Source organism: Leopardus geoffroyi, chromosome X (assembly GCF_018350155.1).
Source record: "Leopardus geoffroyi isolate Oge1 chromosome X, O.geoffroyi_Oge1_pat1.0, whole genome shotgun sequence".
Lineage (NCBI taxonomy): Eukaryota > Metazoa > Chordata > Mammalia > Carnivora > Felidae > Leopardus > Leopardus geoffroyi.
Genome location: NC_059343.1, coordinates 19,104,069 through 19,124,352, shown reverse-complemented (window position 1 = coordinate 19,124,352; position 20,284 = coordinate 19,104,069). Strand labels below are relative to the sequence as shown.

The window sequence follows — 20,284 nt, the reverse complement described above, 5'->3', positions numbered from 1 at the left end:
CTTTTCTATGAATTCTGCATATAAGTGAGAACATACACCATGTGTCTTTCTCTGTCTTAGTTCATTTAGCATGATGTTCTCGAGGTCCATCCATATTGTAACAAAAGGCAGGATTTCCTTCTTTTTTATGGCTTAGTAATATTCAACTCTGTGTGTGTGTGTGTGTGTGTGTGTGTGTGTGTGTGTGTGTGTGTGTATTTCACATATTCTTTTTCCATTTTTCTGTTGAGAAACACTTAGGTTGTTTTTACATCTTGCCTATCATGAATAATGCTGCTGTAAACATGGGAGTGCAGTTATCTCTTTGAGATCTTGTTTTCATTACCTTCAATTATATATCTAGAAGTGGAACTACTGAATTACATAGTACTACTTTTAATATTTTGAGAAATGTCCATACTGTTTTCCATAGTTGATGTACCAATTTATATTCCCACCAACAGTGCACCATGGTTCCCTTTACAATCTTACAAATGCTTGTAATCCCTTGTCTTTTTTGACAGGTATGGGGTGATATCTCATTGTGGTTTTGATTTACATTTTTCTGATGATTAGTGATGTGATGCAGATTTTCACATACCTCTTGGCCATTTGCATGTGGAAAAATGATTCGATTTTTTTTTTTTTGCTAAAAATTGTATGAGTTCCTCATATATTTTCCTTTTTTTTTTTTTTTTTTTTAGACAGAGCACAAGCAAGGGAGAAGGGCAGAAGGATAGAGAGAAAGAGAGAATTTTAAGCAGATTTCACACTCAGGGTGGAGCCTGATGCAGGGCTCGATCCCACAACTCTGGGATCATGACCTGAGCCCAAATCAAGAGTTAGCTGCTCAACCAACTGAGCCATCCAGGTGCTCCAAGTTCTTTATATATTTTAGATATTAACTCCTCATCAGAGAGATTGGAAATATTTTCTCCCATTCGGTAGTTTGCCTTTTATTTTGCTGATTGTTTCTTTTGCTGTGCAGAAGCTTTTAGTTTTATGTAATCCCATTTTATTTTTGCTTTTGTAGCTTGAACGTTGAGTGTCCAAAAAGTTGTTGCCAAGACCAGTGTCAAGAAGCTTTTTCCCCTATATTTTCTCCTAGTATTTTACAGTTTCAGGTCTTAAATTTAAGTCTTAAATCCATTTCAAGTTAATTTTTGTGAGTTAAGATAGGGATCCAGTTTCCTTCTTTTGCATATAGTTATCAAGTTTTGGAGGCATCATTTATTAAATAAACTTTCTTTTCCCCACTGAGTCTCCTTGGCTGCCTTGTCAAATATTAGTTGACCATATTATGTGTGGGTTTATTTCTGGACTCTCGATTCTGTTCTCGATTCTGTTCCCTTGGTTAGTGTGTCCATTTTTATGCCAGTATCATACTGTTTTGATTACTGTAGGATTGGGTTTTTTTAATGTTTATTTTGAGAGAGAGCGAGAGCGAGCGAGCAGGGGAGGGTCAGAAAGAGAGGAAGAGAGAGAATCCTAAGCAAGCTCCATGATGTCAGCACAGAGCCCCATGTGGGGCTCAATCCCAGCTCCGTGAGATTATAACCTGAGCTGAGATCACAAGCTGGACACTTAGCCAACTGATCCACCCAGGTGCTCCTGATTACTGTAGCTTTGTAATAGAGTTTGAAATCGTGAATTTTGATGCCTCCAGCCTTGTTTTTCTTTCTCAGGATTGCTTTGGCTCTTTGGGCTCTTTTGTAGTTTCCTACAGATTTTAAGATTGTTGTTTCAATTTCTGTGAAAAATGTCAGTGGAATTTTGATAGTGATTACCTTAAATTTCTAGATGGCTTTGAGTAGTATGGACACGTTAGCAGTATTCTTCAGATTCATGAATACAGATATCTTTCTGTTTATTTTTGTCTTCCGTTTCTTTCATCAATGTCTTGCAATTTTCAATGTACAGATCTTTCACCTCTTGGGTTAAGTTTATTCGTGTCTTTTCTTGATGATGTTTTGATGAATTTTAAACTAGTTAAAATATATCAGGTGCTTAGAAAACTTGCTGATAGTTATCACCATGTGAATAGTTCATATTCTTAATGTCTTTCTTTGGTGGACTCCACATATTAGCCCCCCCTTCCTAAACAGTATAATAATTTAATGCTTTGTAGGTTAAGACTTACAAAACAAGACTATTTTTTTTTTCCTTTCTAGTAGTCGATTGTAATTAAGTTCACAACTGAACTTTAACCTTGGGAAAATATCTATAGTGTAATACAGTCAGCATACAGCCTCTTTTTGCACTGTCCAGTAGAGTAACTGCCAGCCAAACATGGTTATTTTCATTTAAATTAACTAAAATTAAACTTCTGGTTCCTTAGTTGCAGTAGTCACACTAGCAATGTTTTACGTGCTTGGTAGCCACACATAGTATGCGACTACTGCATTGGGATGCACATGCATAGAATATTTCTGTCATTGCAGAAGGCTCTTCAGACATAGCTCATGGTCAGATTCTGATGCCTCCTAAACAGCCAGCAGTGCCACTCATTTCTATCCAGGTTGTCATATGAATCTGCTTGGGTCAAAGTGAATTGTTGGTCCTTCCCACTTTCCTCCCCTGCAACTCTTCTTCCTTACATGGTGTGTTACTCAGCTAGGAATTACTCACATTATAAAGAAGTAGGTTTGTTGCACATACCTGAAATGCCTCCCTTTTGAATTGGATGCCCAACCCCTCCCCCAAGCAAGGAAAGAGTGTTGAGACTTTTCATTATATTGTCAAGTTGTTAGATGTTGCATTTTCTACTCAATAGAAATTATGATATAAACATCTGACTTTAATTTTTGCAATGAAAGCAATTGCTAATTTTTGTTCTAGTTCAGGTTGATTAACATTATTTTGTAATTATCCTGTTTATTGTCCTAAGTCCCTCTCCTTTCCCTACCTACCACCACATAGGTCTCTCAAGTGTTACTGTTAAGTCTCCATTTATTTTAAAGGTGTTTCCAATCTTACCTTAATCTTTGTCCAGTCTCAAAATTATCCTGAAACTACAAGTAAGAGAAAATAGGTTAGTGGAGTTTGGATTTCCTTAAAAGCAGTCTCTGAGTTAGGGATTTAGATACAAGTAGTGTATTTGGGAGGTGGTCTTGGGAAGGACTACGAGGGAATGAGAAAGTGAGACAGGGAAGGGAATAAAGCCCATATAGGGAATGCCAATGAGTAGTTTTTTGTGGGCACCTGGGGCTCAGTCCTGCTTGGGACCTTCAATAGAATGCGTGGAACATAACTCAAGAGTTGTCCCACACAGAGGTAAGAAATCTAGGGTAGTTTTGTACAAACTTCTGCCCTTCAGTGGTTGAGAGTACTTCTTGAGATGCTATGCTCTATACACTTGGGCCTACCCTACCAGTGGACTGAGAAGGTTTCTGAGGCAGGAAAAAGCCTTGGGCAGAGAGATGTGGAAACCTGGAAATGAAAGCTGTCTCTGGTATAGGCTAGAGGTTATGAGTAGGGTACTGACACCATTTGCCAGAGCTGATGTACACATAGTTTGAGTGTCAGTCTAAATATATAGTTAAATAGCAATATAGGAATGTGTATCAAAATCCTTTAAGCAAATTATGTACTTTTAAACTTACTACTGTGTTTTTGGAAATTTAAGGAAATAGAGATAGGCAAAATGCTAAATGTAATATTATTTGTAATGGTAGACAATAAAGAACAACTGAATTCCAAAAATAGAGAATTGGTTAAATTCCAAATCTTCTCATTATATAATATGCCATTAATAGAAAACATGATTATGAATAATTAAATCTGTGTATAATATATATATAATGTGTGTAGAATATTCATAAGCATTAAGCATAAAACATGTTGTAGAAGATTATATATAGCAAAAACCCAATTACATACACACACACACACACACGTATACACATGCATAGGCAAGAAAAAATGGCTGATATATTACACAAAATAATTAACAGTGGTTATCACTTGATTGTAGGGTTAGAGGTAATTTAAATTTCCTTATTAATGCTTTTCTAATTTTTTTGCAATAGACCTTATTTTTATAATCAGAAAGATCATTAAGTGTAATTTTAAAGAAAAATTATTTTTTTTAAATATTGATGCTTTCAAACCTAAAATTCTATTGCTTCTTTACGTATAATTGCAAGTTAGATTCCAACTCTAGCAGTTATACACAAAAGCATCTTACATTCTGTTTCTTAGGGTAGAAATATGTATAATCTTTGGGAGAACTTGATTGCAAACACATATGTGCCTTGAATGCAATAAGGCAGATTGTAGCTAAAGTTATTTTCTCTGCCTAACTGGAATGATGTTGTGATTTAGCCTGTAGGATTCCCCTGAAAATGGATTTCTGAAGGCAGATAAACTGTGTCCCTGGATAAAATAGGCTTCTGACATATATCGAAATGAGCTGGTTATTGACCTGTTTGCATGCAGCATATACTATTTCTTATGGTAACATCATCTTCTCAGTACTGTGAGCACTGAAGACAGTGATAAATTATTAAGAATGACTGGAAAAGGCTAGAGCAGTGGGGTTTGTGGAATCTGGCACAGAGCATATGGAAGACGGTTTCATAGCCACAGTCTACCTCTCTCACATCATAGTTGTATAATACACATATGAGGAGAGTGAATGAATCCAAATCCAGTACCTACACATACTCTTCCCACTGCTAATAGCAAAATAACTCAAAAAAGGATTGATTACTCATTCGTTATTATCATAACTACATGATAATTAAAATGAAAATGAATTTAAAAATACTATCCTATGTTTTAGGTGCCAAAAATTGATCAGGTTTGCTACATCAGTTGGAGAAACCATTCATATAATTGTGTTTGACTCCTTATCTGTGTATAAAGTGTTTGGAAAGGAAAATCCATTTTTTTATAGTTGTACAAATAGCAAATAGAATTAAGCTTCAGTGACCTAGTAATTCAACTTCTCAGAATTGGGTTTAAGGAAATGGCCAGAAATTTCAGCAAGAGAATTCTGCACAAAGATTTTATTCACAAAAGTATTTGGAACAGTGAAAATTTTAGCGATCTAAATAACCAACAATAGCAGAATGGTTTAAATGACATCATTTATACTATAAGAGATTATTCATGTTTTAAAATGATGCTAGTGAAGGATATTTAATGACATGGAAAAATACTATGTAATATTAAAATATAAGCAAGATTCACATCCATTTCACCCTTGTTATTTAACCATATATATATATATATATATATATATATATATATATATATATATATGCATGCTTATGGCTGTAAAGAAAAATAAAAGGAAATAAAATACCAGCTACAGTTATCAATGAATAGTGGGTTTGTACTGTTGTACTGATTTTTATTTTCTTCTTTGTTTTAATCTTGCATTGCTCATATTATCTGTACTGTATATGTTTTATTTTTAGTAGTAGAAAATGATAAACTAAAGAAATAGATAATATACAAAAAATTCTACCTGAATTCCTCTTTAATCTTGTCTCAGTGCGTCCACAATTGGCCATTTGACTCATCAAATAAGTAGCAGGTGCCCAAATGTGAAAGTAATTGGATTTCACACAGCATTTTCCATGGGGCAATTGAATCATGACTGCTTAAAAACATGCCTTTGGAAAATTTGTCCCAAAGAGTTCTTAAATCTGTTTATTAGTACAGAGTAGTCTTTCAAAAACTATGTATTCTTTGTCCACCATGTACTCTACATTGTGCTGTCTCCTGTAAACACACACACACACACACACACACACACACACACACACCCCTATGAAATGGTCTCTACTTGGAAAGAAGTTCAGATTCTAAAGGAGAAGAAAAAAGAACATGAGTAAAACAATTGGCACATAATACAAAAATTATTTAGCTCTGTGCTAAAAACAGTGGATTCTATTAATATTGAGGTTCAGGCAAGAGTTGGGTAATTCTGCAAGTTAACTGAAGGATGAAGGATATTTTATGCATTCCCAAAGGTATGTAGTTTAAATCACTTTTCCCTGCTACTACTTTTAGGAGCTCTTCCAGTTTCTAGGTGGACTACAGATAGATGTAGATACAGGTTAGAGGACTTTCATGCAAAGTGCCTGTTAACCAAGTGTGAGTTGGAATGGATAAAGTATAATGCTAAAGTCAGTACCTTCCAAAAGAGCATTAAACCAGGTGTCAAGAGACTGGAGTTTGTTGACTCAGTTCTTCAGGAGAGTGGGCTGCCTGGGCCTACCGTTTAACTTCTCTAGAACTGTTTACCACTTACAGGGGTCAAATGATCGGCAAGGACTTTCCAACTCTAACCTTTTATTGTCATGAAATTACAAAAGGACTCGAATACCCACCACAGAAAGCAAAAGTGAGATGTGGAATCTTCAAGTCAGTTTTCCTATGCATTTACTATCTCTTCTTTTCCCTTGCATTTAGTACCTAACTTCTCCAGAAAGTAGCCTCCAACACATTTTCAACTTTCTTATCTCTTGTTCAACCCTATCTACTTGAAATCTTAGCCCTATCCCAAATATTCTCTGAAAACCTTCTAATTGCCAAATTCTGACACTGTTTGTTTTTTTAAGTGTTTATTTAAATTCCAGTTAATCTACAGTATAATATTAATTTCAGGTGCACCCCGATGTTTATAGCATCATTATCTACAATAGACATTGTTTCTGATAATAGAGCAACGCTTAATTACTAGTGACTAGTCCTTTTTCCTTAACACAGAAATAACAGGGATTTGGAGTCTCATAGAACTAATTTAGAAGCCTAATTTTGTCATTTCCTTTTGTGTGTTCTTGAACAAGTTCCATTTCCGCTTTGACCTTCATTTCTGCATGCAAGAAAACAGAAATAACATACCACATGAATCAAATGAGTTTTATTAGAATTGAGCATTAACACATAGGTGAAGTGTCTGGCACTTGGTGGATGCTCAAAAGATGAAAATTTTCTCCTCGTATTGTCTGAGCTGCACATTTTTTTCTTACACCTCTCCTTCATCTCTATTCTTCTGGTTGACTAGTTTACATCCTCTCTTAGCCTAAGAATGGCAAGGTGTCCATGGGGTACCTTTGGTGGCCTTCTAGTTGCAAATGTCTCTATCAGAGTTTATATTCATTCCTGTCTCACTCTACATCTCTACAAAGCCACGCCAGATATTCTACTGACCCCATATTCCCACATACTTAGTGGGAGCTCGATTTAGATGTTCATTCCCATTCTAAAATCAGTATATCCCAAGCTAAATGCCGTAAGTCTCCTTGTCACATTCCTCACACTATATAAATTCCTTCTCTGTCTTTACTGTTGCTCTTCATGTTATCACTGCTGAACTTTCAATATTATTTGATCCCTCCATTGGCCCCCAATCCATATCCAATAAGCAATTATACTTTTTGATGTTTTCATGAGATGGCATGTGTTATAGGAATGAGCACAGATGATTCCTTTGTCTGCAAGCTCTGAGTCCAACACTTAGAAGTTATATGGTCCTTGGGAAAATGCATGACCTCTTTGAGCATACTTTTTATTTTTAATCTGTGAAAATTGAATACTAATACCTATTTCATGGACTTCTTGTTGGTGATGTGAATGTTCTCTTTGAACTAGGAAATGATGATATATGAATGAACAGATAGGTAGAGAGGGAGAGAATTTGCAGTACTTCTTCCTGTCCCTCCCATGGTACTGCTTCTTTCAATCAGTCAGTTAGGATGTATCTGTCTAGCCTGGTGAAACAGCCTCATATCCAATGTCCTTGCCTCTACTCTATCACCTATCTAAAACATCATATTAATCTCCTCAATTTAAAACAGCATTTCAGTAGCTCCTCATTGCCCATGAAATCAAGTCCAAACTCATTCTCCCATTGACTTTAGGGAAAAGCATTGAGGGAAGAAAAGTAATATTTATTGAGCATTTACTCTATATGAGGCATCATGCAGAGTAGGGTTGAAGCCAGGATTCAAACTCTCTTAACTCCAAAATCCATAGATATCACACTGCTTTACGACAATGTAGAATTATATGGTATTATTACCCATATATTATTACCCATTACCAGGAGCTTCATTTGAACCAAACTTAACGAGTTTGTGAGTATTGGCAATAAAGTAGGTAACCTTCAAGTATTCTTTTCTAATTTCAACGTTCCAGACAATAACAGGATTTTAGCTTAACATATGAAAGTGTCAACCTGAGCAAATGGGAGGATTTAACTGTCAATCGGGACACTAATTGTAGTGGACAATATTAGGTGGCCTTTGCCTGTCTTTGTAAAATCAGTGATGCTTACCCAAAAAACTGTGTAATAAGTCTCTAAACTAATTACGTTGTGAAACAGTACACAAACATTATTAAATTAAAAAAAAAGTTAAATTATAGAGTTGTTTGAATTTCCTTTGTAAAATCTTTGGCAGTGGTGTGCCTGGTCCTACGGATGGCTGGTTCTGGGCAGAGGTTTCTGTGAAGTCTGCAAATTGAAACAAGTCACCAAATTCTATATGTCCTTGTATTTGCTACTGAGAAGCTGCAAGAACAAAATAACGTAAGTGAAATGTGTATCCCAGCCTTTGTCCCATAGGAAGGAGGCAAACAAAGCCACTCTATGATCAGGTATCCATCACTATGTGTTAGTGACTTTTGGGGGGCAAACTTTGTCAGATGTAAGGAAGAAGCTGAGGATAACTTAGCTGCAAGACATGACCTGGTGGCAAATGGTTTCAGAACAGGTGTCACTTGAAATGAAGGAACATGGCTACTATGGATGATGTTGGGAAACTGAGAGGGAAACCTAATGCTGTACCTACAGATATTTTCATTTTTTCAAGATTCATTATGGAGTGACTTGACCACTGATGTTTCAAACTAAATTATTATAAAGCTGTATACATGATTTAAGAACTTCCCTTCTCTCAAATGCCGACATACAAAGACTTACATAAACTCTCACACTCATAAGGGATACTGATAGATTAAAGTAGGGGAGTTGGAGTGCATTTAATTTCTCGAGAGTTCGGTTCTTGTGAAATTTTTGTTGCCTTGCAGAAGACAGGCCTGGATGGATGTAGAAAATCCTATGAGTCAAAACATTCTCATTCCATTCCATTCTTGTAAAATAAAACTACAGCATTTTGTTTCATCATTTTTTCTCTATCAGTGTAAAATCATTGGTTGTACGATGAGAGTGAGTCTACAATCCAAGGTGATAATTTTACATATAAGGAAACCAAGGAAGGTTTTGTATGTAAGGATAATTGGTTGATAGGGTCCTGTCACTCTCTAACAATAGAACCAAACCCAGGATACAAACTTGAGGTTCTCAGTCCATGGGGCTCTTATTACAGTGATACTTGGCCTCTTCAGACGAGGTCCTTGCTTTGAGTCGCAGCTTCTTAGGATTACCAAAAGGACCTATATTACACTTTTGAATTCTGTCAAAGAGGTAAATGTTGGCAAATATATTAGTGTATATATAGTATGCATTTCCTAGCTGAGAAACCCAGGATATAAGATCTGTCTTGTCTTTTTAGAGAGGCCTCAGGCAAAAACAGTTAATCATACTCCATCTTTAAGGCCTGATAGGGAATACCTTTGCTACCACCTTCATGCCTGTGTGGAATTCAGCTCCTCCATTTATTCTCTGAAGTCACTGATTTCAAGCCTGCTGTCTCTGGAGATGTAGAACCTTTGACTGAAGGTTTAAATGGATGAGTTCAGGTTCATGAGTATTATGCCCTGGTCACTGCAGCCACTGGTGTCCTTTACCATGGAGTGGTGCTCAGGGAGGCACAACTTGATTTGGAGGACCCTACTGCTGCAAGGGAGTTTCAGTTTCTAATCTGTACTCAATGAAAAAACCTCTGCTGTCTGTCTCCCAACTCCCTTGTTTTTCCTCGTGCGTGTGCATGCACACACGTATGCATACTCTTTCTCTTTTGTCGTGTGTGTGTGTGTGTGTGTGTGTGTGTGTGTGTGTCCGTCCGTCTCCGTCTCCCTTGGGATCTCTCCCTGGATGTCTCTCTTCAGGATAGACATGGTAATTCACTCATTTTTTGTGTTGTCTCAGGGTCAAACAGCACAGCCTGTAAAAGGCTGTCTGTAGTAATGTATGTAGGGATCCAGGCTGTGCTGTTTGATATGATAGCTCCTAAGTAATTGTGGCTATTTAGCATGTGAAATGTGGCCAGTGCTGCATATCGAAATAATATTTTGGCTATATTGTATTAAAAATATTCAATCACTAATAAAGTATAGTATTAAAAGTAATTTCACCTATTTATTTTTACTTTTGTAATGTGGCTGCTACAAAAGATAAAATTGAATATGTGGCTAATATTTATTTTTATTACTCTTTTAAATGTTTATTTATTTATTCTGAGAGAGGGAGAGAGAGAGAGTGTGAGCGTGCATGCTCAAGCAGGGGAGGGGCAGAGAGAGAGAGGGAGAAGAGAAAGAATCCCAAGCAGGCTCTGTGCTGTCAGCAGAGAGCCCGACGCCAGGTTCAGTTTCATGAAATGTGAGATTATGACCTGAGCCAAAATCAAGAGGTTGATTAACGAACCGAGCTACCCAGGTACTTCAGTTTTTATTATTTTTAAAATTACAGTGTTATCAACTGTAGCTACCCTGTCATACATTTGATTCTCAGACCTTAGTCCTCTTATAGCTGAAAATTTGTACCCTTTTACCAACCTCTCCCTATTTTCTCTTGTCCTTGGCAGCCACTTTTCTACTCTGTTTTTATGAGCTGGTTTGTTTGTTTTTTGGGGGTTTTTTGTTTTGTTTTGTTTTGGGGTTTTTTTTTTTGGTTTTAGATTCCAGATATAAGTGATACCATGTAATATTTGTCTTTTTCCTATTTTATTTAGATTGGACGGTGCTGATTTAAGGTTGTTGTTTTTTAATTTACATCCAGGTTAGTTAGCATATAGTGCAACAATAATTTCAGGAGTAGATTTCTTAATGCCCCTTACCCATTGAGCCCATCCCCCCTCCCACAACCCCTCCAGCAACCCTCTGTTCTCTGTATTTAAGAGTCTCTTATGTTTTGTCCCCCTCCCTGTCTTTATATTCTTTTTGCTTCCCTTCCCTTATGTTCATCTGTTTTATCTCTTAAAGTCCTCATATGAGTGAAGTCCTATGATATTTGTCTTTCTCTGACTAATTTCGCTTAGCATAATGCCGGCTAGTTCCATCCACGTAGTTGCAAATGGCAAGATTTCATTCTTTTTGATTGCCGAGTAACACTCCATTGTATGCATATATACCATATCTTCTTTGTCCGTTCATCCATGAATGGACATTTGGGCTCTTTCCATACGTTGGCTATTGTTGGTAGTGCTGCTATAGACATTGGAGTGAATGTGCCCCTTCAAAACAGCACATCTGTATCTGTTGGATAAGTAGTAGTACAAGTGCTGGATTGTAGGGTAGTTCTGTTTTTAATTTTTTGAGGAACCTCCATACTGTTTTCCAGAGCAGCTGTACCAGCTTGCATTCCCACCAACAGTGTAAGAGGGTTCCCATTTCTCCATATCTGTGCCAGCGTCTGTAGTTTCCTGATTTGTTGATTTTAACCACTCTGACTGGTGTGAGGTGGTATCTCAGTATGGTTTTGATTTGTATTTCCCTGATGATGAGTGACGTTGATCATCTTTTATGTGTCTGTTGCCCATCTGGTTGTCTTCTTTGGAAAAGTGTCTATTCATGTCTTCTGCCCATTTCTTCACTGGATTATTTGTTTTTCAGGTGTTGAGTTTGGTAAGTTCTTGATGGATTTTGGATACTAACCCTTTATCAGATATGTCATTTGCAAATATCTTTTCCCATTCCCTCAGTTGCCTTTTAGTTGTGTTGATTGTTTCCTTTGCAGTGTAGAAGCTTTTTATCTTGATATTGGGGTCCCATTAGTTCATTTTTGCTTTTAATTCCCTTGCCTTTGGAGATGCATCGAGCAAGAAATTGCTATGGCTGAGGTCAAAGAGGTTGTTGCCTGCTTTCTCTTCTAGGGTTTTGATGGTTTCCTGTCTCACGTTCAGGTCCTTTATCCATTTTGAGTTTGTTTTTGTGAATGGTGTAAGAAAGTGGTCTAGTTTCATCCTCCTGCATGTTGCTGTCCTGTTCTCCCAGCACCATTTGCTAAAGAGACTGTCTTTTTTCCACTGGATACTCTTTGCTGCTTTGTCAAAGATTAGCTGGCCACACTTTTGTGGGTCCAATTCTGGAGTCTTTTTTCTCTTCCATTGGTCTATGTGTCTGTTTTTGTGCTATTACCATGCCGCTTGATGATTACAGCTTTGTAGTAGAGGCTGAAGTCTGGGATTGTGATGCCTCCCACTTTGGTCTTCTTCAATATTACTTTGGGTCTTTGGGGTCTTTTGTGGTTTCATACAAATTTTAGGATTGCTTGTTTTAGCTTCGAGAAGAATGCTGGTGCAGTTTTGGTTGGGATTGCATTGAATGTGTAGTTTGCTTTGGGTAGTACTGACATTTAAAAAATTTTTTTTTAATGTTTATCCATCCCTGAGACAATGCGAGAGACAGAGTGCAAGCAGTGGAGGGGCAGACAGAGGGAGACACAGATTCTGAAGCGGGATCCAGGCTCTGAGCTGTCAGCCCAGAGCCCGACGCAAGGCTCAAACTCACGAGCCATGAGATCATGACCTGAGCCAAAGTCGGACGCTCAACCGACTGAGCCATTCAGGCGCCCCAGTATTGACATTTTAACCATATTTATTCTTCCATTCCATGAGCATGGAATGTTTTTCCATTTCTTTGTGTCTTCTTCAATTTCCTTTGTAAGTTTTCTATAGTTTGCAGCATACAGATCTTTTATATCTTTGGTTAGGTTTATTCATAGACATTTTTATGGTTCTTGGAGCAATTGTAAGTGGGATTGATTTCTTGATTTCTCTTTCTGTTGCTTCATTATTGGTGTACAGAAATGCAACCAGTTTCTGTACATTGATTTTGTACCCTGCGACTTTGCTGAATTCATGTATTCAGCTGGAAAACCTTTGAAAATATTTACTACACTACATTTTCTGAATTGAGTCCTAATCCTTTCTTCAGCTATGTCTAATCTTCTGTTTAATTTATGCAGAGCTTTTTAAAAAAAATCAGTGACTATGTATTTTTTGTTGATAATCTATACAGTATTTGCTTCTTTGTTTTTAAGTCCCTGCTCAAATATCACCTTATTTATGAGATGTTCATTAACAAGTGGCATAAGGTAATACCCCTATAACCCCTACACTTCACATGTGCACACACAAGGGTCCTCCTTATCTGTGCTGCCCTGATTAATTTTTTCTCCTGCAACACATATCACCATCTAGCATAATATATATTTTCTTGTTAATTGTATTTCTCTATGCCCCCTCCTCCACACACATTGGTACTTAAGCCACATGAATATAGGAACTTTATCTATTTGAGTGCACTGTGGCTTTCTTAGTGTTTGGTACATAGTAGGAACTCAGTGAATCATCATTGAATGAATGAGTCCTATAACTCATTTTATATCTACTTACTTTATAACCTACAGGCAATGTCCAATATGATAGCTACCAGCTTCCATATGACTCTTGAACACTTCAAATGTGGTTAGTCCGAATTAAGATGTGCTTTAAATATGAAATATACACAGGATTTCAAACAATTTATAGAAAAAAAGGATTTTTAAAAATTAAAGTAAAATATTAAACTACTGAAATTAATTTCACCTATTTCTTTTCCTTTTTGATATGAACATTTAATTACCTTTAAAATTATATAGGTGACTCATATTCATGGTTTACATCATGTTTATATTGGACAGTGTGGTTGTAAACTCATAACAGGCCGTCTATAGGTTTTTCTCCAAGTTCTTTGTGTGTTAATCCTCTTGTTTATATTATCTGCTGGTCTTGATATAGTTGCACATTTCATCTCTATTTTTAGTTTCTTTTTATTTTTTTAAGTCTATTTATTTTGAGGGGGGAAAGAGAGAGCATGCATGATTGGGGGAGGGGCAGAGAGAGAGAGAGCTAGAGGGAGAGAGAGAGAGAGAGAGAGAGAGAGAATCTCAAGCAGGCCCTGCACTGTTAGCCCGAACCATGAGATCATGACCCAAACCGAAATCAAGAGTTGGAGGCTTAACTGACTGAGCCACCCAGGCACCCCGCACCTATATTTTTAAACTTGTTAGTTCATTTTAAGCGGAGGTTGTTGTTGTTGTTGTTGTTGTTGTTGTTGTTGTTGTTTAGGAGGAATCTTGTGGCCTGGGTTATTTCTGCAGATGGTTTGTATTTTTTTCCTGCTAGGCTTTCTAGGCTGTGTAGGGTGTCGATAGCCAGGTACAATTGTTTATGTTAATTTACTGTCTTGGAGGTTCCTAGGCTAAGTTTGGTGTTAGTAGATTCTACCTATGTGGGGCTCCATCATAGGAATTTAATTTCACTCTAAAGATTTATTGTCATTTCACTGGGTAGATAGATGGAGAATTTTTATTTCTCATTCACTAGGATTAGTCTTTCTAGTGTATCAATCATAATCCCAGTTCTCAGTTCTAGTGTTCCACCTTGAGTGAACAAATCTGTTATCAGCCTTACATATGTGTGCATTAAAATCAAGATCCTCCTATCATTGGGCTAGTACTGTGTCCAGAGCTCCACAAAAATCAGCATGTACTTCTAGAATTCTGGCTCTCAGGAAGCTCTTCAATTCTGGCTCCTGAAGAGTTCACATTTTTTGAAGTCAACTCTATATTAAAATGTATTAGGTTTATCCAACATCATTGGGTTTTATAGGAAGAGTTCCTGCATTAGCCAAGTAAAGTCATTTTGCTGGAATCTGAAATCATAATTTCTTTAACCCTTTGTTCTTTGATAGACTTTAGATTGTTCAGTTATTCAATATGTAAAAAATGCTGCTATGGGCATTCTTACATGCACATTTTTCAATGTATGTCTGTATCTTATGGAGAATTCTTATATTTTTGTCTTAGAGATAAATTCATAGAAATAAAATTGTTGAATCAAAAGAAATAAACACAAGGCAATGTCTTATAGAGAAATGAACAGACACATAGATTAGGGGAACAGAATAGAGAGTCCAGAAAGTGACTCACACAAGTATATCCAACTGATTTTTGTTAATGAAAAAAGCAATTCACTGGAGGAATGATGATCTTTTTAGTAAATCATGTTGTACATTTGGATGTATCCATAGATCAGAAAATAAACCTCAACCTAAGCCTCACACCTTGCACCAGAATTAACTCAGAATGGATCATAGATCTAAATGTTAACTATAAAACTTAAAAAAATAAATGTAAAGTATAAAACTTTTAAATTTTCATAGGAAAATGCAGGAGGAAATATTTATAATTTTGGTTCAGCAGAATTTTTAGGCATGACACCAAAAGTGCAATCCATAAGAGAAAATAAAAGAGACAAATTGGTCTTTATCAAAAGTTTTAAACTTTTACTCTGTAAGGGAATGTATTAAGAGGATGAAAAGACAAGCTACTAAGAAATTTCACAAGTAACATATTTGACATAGGACTTATATCCACCATATTTATGAATCGCTTTAAACTCAGTAATAAGATCATATTCCCATTGGAAAATATGCAAAAAAGGTGACCAGACATTTAACCAGAGAGGATATACAGAGGGTAAATGAGCACATAAAAATATGTTCAGGGACATTAGACATTAGGTAAATGCAAATAAAAGGCATGATATCAGTGCATATTAATCAGAAAGACTAAAACAGAAGATAGTGACAACACCAAATGCTGGCAGGATGTGAAAAAACTGGATCTGACATAGATTGTTGATGGAAATGTAAAATGCCACAACCCTCTGAAAACAGTGCAGTAGTTTCTTACGAAGTTATGCTATTTACATGTCATAGGACCCGGTACTCACAATTGTGAAATTGTGCACACGAATATTCATGGCAGCTTTATTTGTAATAGCCCCATACTGGAAATAACCCAGATGCTCTTTGATGGGTGAATGGGTGAAGAAACTTGTTCACCCATATAACGGGGATATAACTCAGCCATGAAGAGAGACCAATTTTTGATACCCACAAAAACTTGGATGGATCTTTAGGGCATTATGCTGAGTCAAGAAAAAAGCCAACCTCACGAGATTATATAGTGTATGATTCCATTTATATAATACTCTCAGAATAACAAAATGATAGTGATGGAGAATTGATCATTGGTTGTCCGGGTTAGAATGGGAAGACATGAAACTATAAGGGGGATATGATTGGGGAGTTTTTGTGGTGATGGAACATTTCTGTATCCTGATTGTGGTAGTGGTTACGTGAATCTATACAGGTGAAAAACTTTCATAGTACTATGCACCAAAAACACAGATGAATACATGTAAAAACTAAAGATATTTAAATAAGGCCTATAATTGAGTTAATAGTATTGTACCAATGTCAATTTCCTGGTTTTGATATTTTAGTATGACTATGTAAGATGTTATCATTGGGGAAAGGTAGGAGAAACTATCATAGGAATACTTTACTATGTTTTTCAGTTCTTGGGGTTCTTAAATTATTTCCAGGTAAAAGGTTTTAAAAAGGTATAAAAATTTCAAAACTATTAATACAGATTGCCAAATTAGCTTTGAAAAGATCATATCTATTTTTCTTGCATTCTAATAGTATTCCCAGCGGCTCTCTATAAATTTAGCATACTTGGTATTTGTTATGTATTTATCAATATCTGAAGTCATGCTGTTGTTTTCTTATTTGATTAGTTTCTGTTTTTCTGTTTTTTTCAAAGTTTCCTTGTTTTGAGAGAGAGAGAGCATGAGGAGGTGCAGAGAGAGAAGGAGAGAGAGAATCCCAAGTAGGCTTCATGCTATCATCACAGAGCCCAACGTGAGGCTCGATGCCACAAACCATGAAATTATGACCTGAGCCAAAACCAAGAGTCAGATGCCTGACCGGCTCAGCCACCCAGGCACCCCTGTCTCTTTTTCATAAAGTCAGGGGTAATGTCTCACACAGTTCTCTGTTCTTAGTGACCCACAAAAGTACTTGGCATAAAATGGGTCCTAGATTAATGTATTTTGTGTTTTTTTTTAGTTTATTTACTTATTTTGAGAGAGACAGCATGTAAATTGGAGAGGGTCAGAGACAGTGAGAGAGAGAGAGAAAGAGAGAATGAACCCCAAGCAGGGTCGGTGCTGTCAGCACAGAGCCTGGGGCAGGGCTTGAACCCACCAGCTGTGAGATCATGACCTGAGCTGAAAATACCAGTCGAATGTTTAACCGACTGAGCCCCCCAGGTCCCCCAGATGAATGTATTTTGAATGAATGAATGAATGAATGAATGTAGATAAAATAGCTTAGTTGACTCTAGTATTAGTGAGATGGAAAAACATTTTTTTAATTGGCCATTATAGTTTTTCCTTTGTTGATTGACCATTAATATTATGTGCCCTTTTTTTTTCAATTGGGGGATATTTATCATTTTAAGAATTATTTATATGTGAAAATATTTATCCCTTGTCATTTTTCAAAGGTTTCCCTGGCATCCATTTTGTTATTTTTGTTCATTTTTTCTTCTAAATTAAAAAAACTAATATTATGAAGCTAAATGTTTTTTGGTCACTAGCCCTCGTTGGGTTGCTACGGCACTGTCGCAAACATTAGGCTTCACGGCTGACGCAAGAAAGGGGGGCGTGGGCTCAGAATGCTGGGAAACTGCTCGAGGCGCATAGATGCCCGACGCTTGCGTCATCCCATGCTCCTCTGCGTGTTGGCTGAACGCTAACGGTCAAACGGGAGCCGTGCTCTGGCCCCCCGGGCAGAAAACAGTGATTTTCGTGGAGTTGGGGTCCCGAAGCTTTGTGCGTGGGCAGTCTTGGACCTGGCCACACTGAGATAAGGAAGCCTCCTCAGCTGGTATTGATGCCAAATGTGACTTTTTAGCGTATTAAAATGGCCGCGCCCCAAAGCGCCATCCCTTCCTTGTCGGAATGCCAGTGCCTCATCTGTTTGGAAATCTTAATCGAGCCCGTAACTCTGCCTTGTAACCACACACTCTGTAATCAATGTTTCCAGTCAACTATCGAAAAGGCAAGTATATGCTGTCCTTTCTGTCGCCGCCGGATCTCTTCGTGGACCCGGTACCATGCCCGAAGAAATTCGCTTGTCAACATGGGACTGTGGCAGATAATCCAAAAGCACTATCCAGAAGAATGCAGGCTTAGAATGGCTGGGCAGAAATCAGAGGAGATGGTTGATGACTTTAAGCCAGTTCGCTTATTAAGTAAGCCCGGGGAATTGAGAAAAGAATATGAAGAGGAGGTAAGCAAGATGGAGGCAGAGCGACGAGCCATTGAAGAAAATGAAGAAAAATTGAGTAAAGAATACATACAGAGATTATTGGCAGAAGAAGAAGAGGAGGAAAGACGGCAGTCACAAAAAAGGCAAAGAGAGCTGGAGGAACAACTGAAAAGTGATGAAGAACTAGCAAGAAAGCTAAGCTTTGATCTTAATTACTATGACAGAAAGGACTTGGCTTCTCCTTTGAATTCCACAAAACCTGGTACGGTCACAGCCAAGTCTCCAAAGAAAAGTAAGAAGAGAAACACCAACACTGGAGATATTCAGACATACTTCTCACCTAAATTTCAGTTTGGGTCAACATCACGGTCTGAAGTTGCCCAAGAAAGCAGGAATATGTCCGTGTCCAAGGAAACTGACACTACTGTCGTAAAAAGCCCTGTGTGGCAAGATGGAGTAAGTGAAGAAGATATGCCAACAGTTTTTCCACAACTATCCATGGACATTCAAGAACAGGCTGCACAGTCTTCAGTAGAGTCACCTGTACCTCAGTTGCATGACAACGGTAGAGAATGGTGCCTTCAACAAAAAATTAAAATGACACGAAGCAATCGTGATAAAGAGTTACGTGTCCTAAATAACAAGGGAACTGAAGCCAGAGTTCCCTGCTTTGGAGAAACAGAGAGTGCATGCATTGTATCAGGTATGACACAGATAATTGAAAGTAACAAAGTTGACACAGAAAATGAAGACGATTGCCTACTGATCAGTGAAGATATTTCCAAAGGAAAAAACCAGGAATCTTTGTTTGAAGCAGTCCCGGATCCATGCATTTCTGCAAAAAGAAAGAAAATGTTCCCCAAAGCTTCCTCAGCTCCAGAGGAAACAGAAATCAACGTTACCGAGAATGTCATAGATTTGGAATGCTTGCCTTCTGAGAGAAATAAACAGGAAGAGCAGGACTGGTTTTTTGCATATCAGCTTCAGCAAGAAATAGACAAAGAACAAATGAAACCCAACCGGCAAAAAGGGTCCCCAGATGAATATCAGCTACGTCCTATATCTTCACTTCCAGACAAATTGCGAAGTGGGCAGAGGAAGTATTCCAAAGACCAGAAGTTCAAAAAACAGACTGATAGAGAGCATTTAAAATCTCGGAGAGGCTCAGAAAATGAAAACTGACAGCCATCTCTTAAGATCCAGTTGAAACATTCAGTTAATGTTAACAGGAGAAAAGATACCAAATCCTTCTACAGATAATTGTAATGTATCTAAAAGGGCTCATTCCCTACCATCTAGTAAGTCACAGACAAGTATTTTTCAGATGTTTCAGAGGTATGGAAAGTAATGTGTGAATAAAGGGAGTCTTTTGTAATCTAGTAAAGCTGGATTGTGATCATCTCTTTTTGGTCGGAGAGTCTTTATAAATTGTTTCATTAATTTTGCTCTGTGGTCACATTCCCTGTCCTTAATAAAAGGACTGTGTTGGGGCGCCTGGGTGGCTCAGTCGGTTAAGCGGCCGACTTCGGCTCAGGTCACGATCTTGCGGTCCGTGAGTTCGAGCCCCGCGTCGGGCTCTGGGCTGATGGCTCGGAGCCTGGAGCCTGTTTCCAATTCTGTGTCTCCCTCTCTCTCTGCCCCTCCCCCGTTCATGCTCTGTCTCTCTCTGTCCCCCAAAAAATGAATAAACGTTGAAGAAAAAAAAAATTAAAAAAAAAATAAATAAATGTTAAAAAAAATTAAAAAAAAAAAAGGTCTGTGTGATTATGAGGGAGGAATATACACATGTGTTTCTGCCAAACTCAGTGGTAATCAGGAGTCCCAATCTTTTCCTTTTAAATAACTGTGATGTACTAAGTTTGACAATCCTTATGAATATAAAAATGCCTTGGCAAACTCCCGAGAAATCTTCAAGTGCCATTTTCTTTCCAAAAAATGCATGCTTTTTGGCCTTTGCTTCTTTCCCTTTTTATCCTAGCTAGTAATCAAAGCAAGATTATAATAC

The 20,284-nt window shown here is 37.4% G+C and overlaps 1 protein-coding gene across 1 annotated transcript; it reads left to right on the top strand.

Annotated features, from left to right (window-relative positions):
• Window positions 1-17,743: 17,743 nt before the first annotated feature.
• LOC123593979 (E3 ubiquitin-protein ligase RNF168-like) lies at window positions 17,744-19,680 on the top strand. The gene is given in 2 exon segments (XM_045470497.1): window positions 17,744-19,512; window positions 19,514-19,680. Coding segments are annotated over 2 exon segments (1,695 nt in total). The 5' UTR covers window positions 17,744-17,931; the 3' UTR covers window positions 19,628-19,680.
• Window positions 19,681-20,284: the final 604 nt, after the last annotated feature.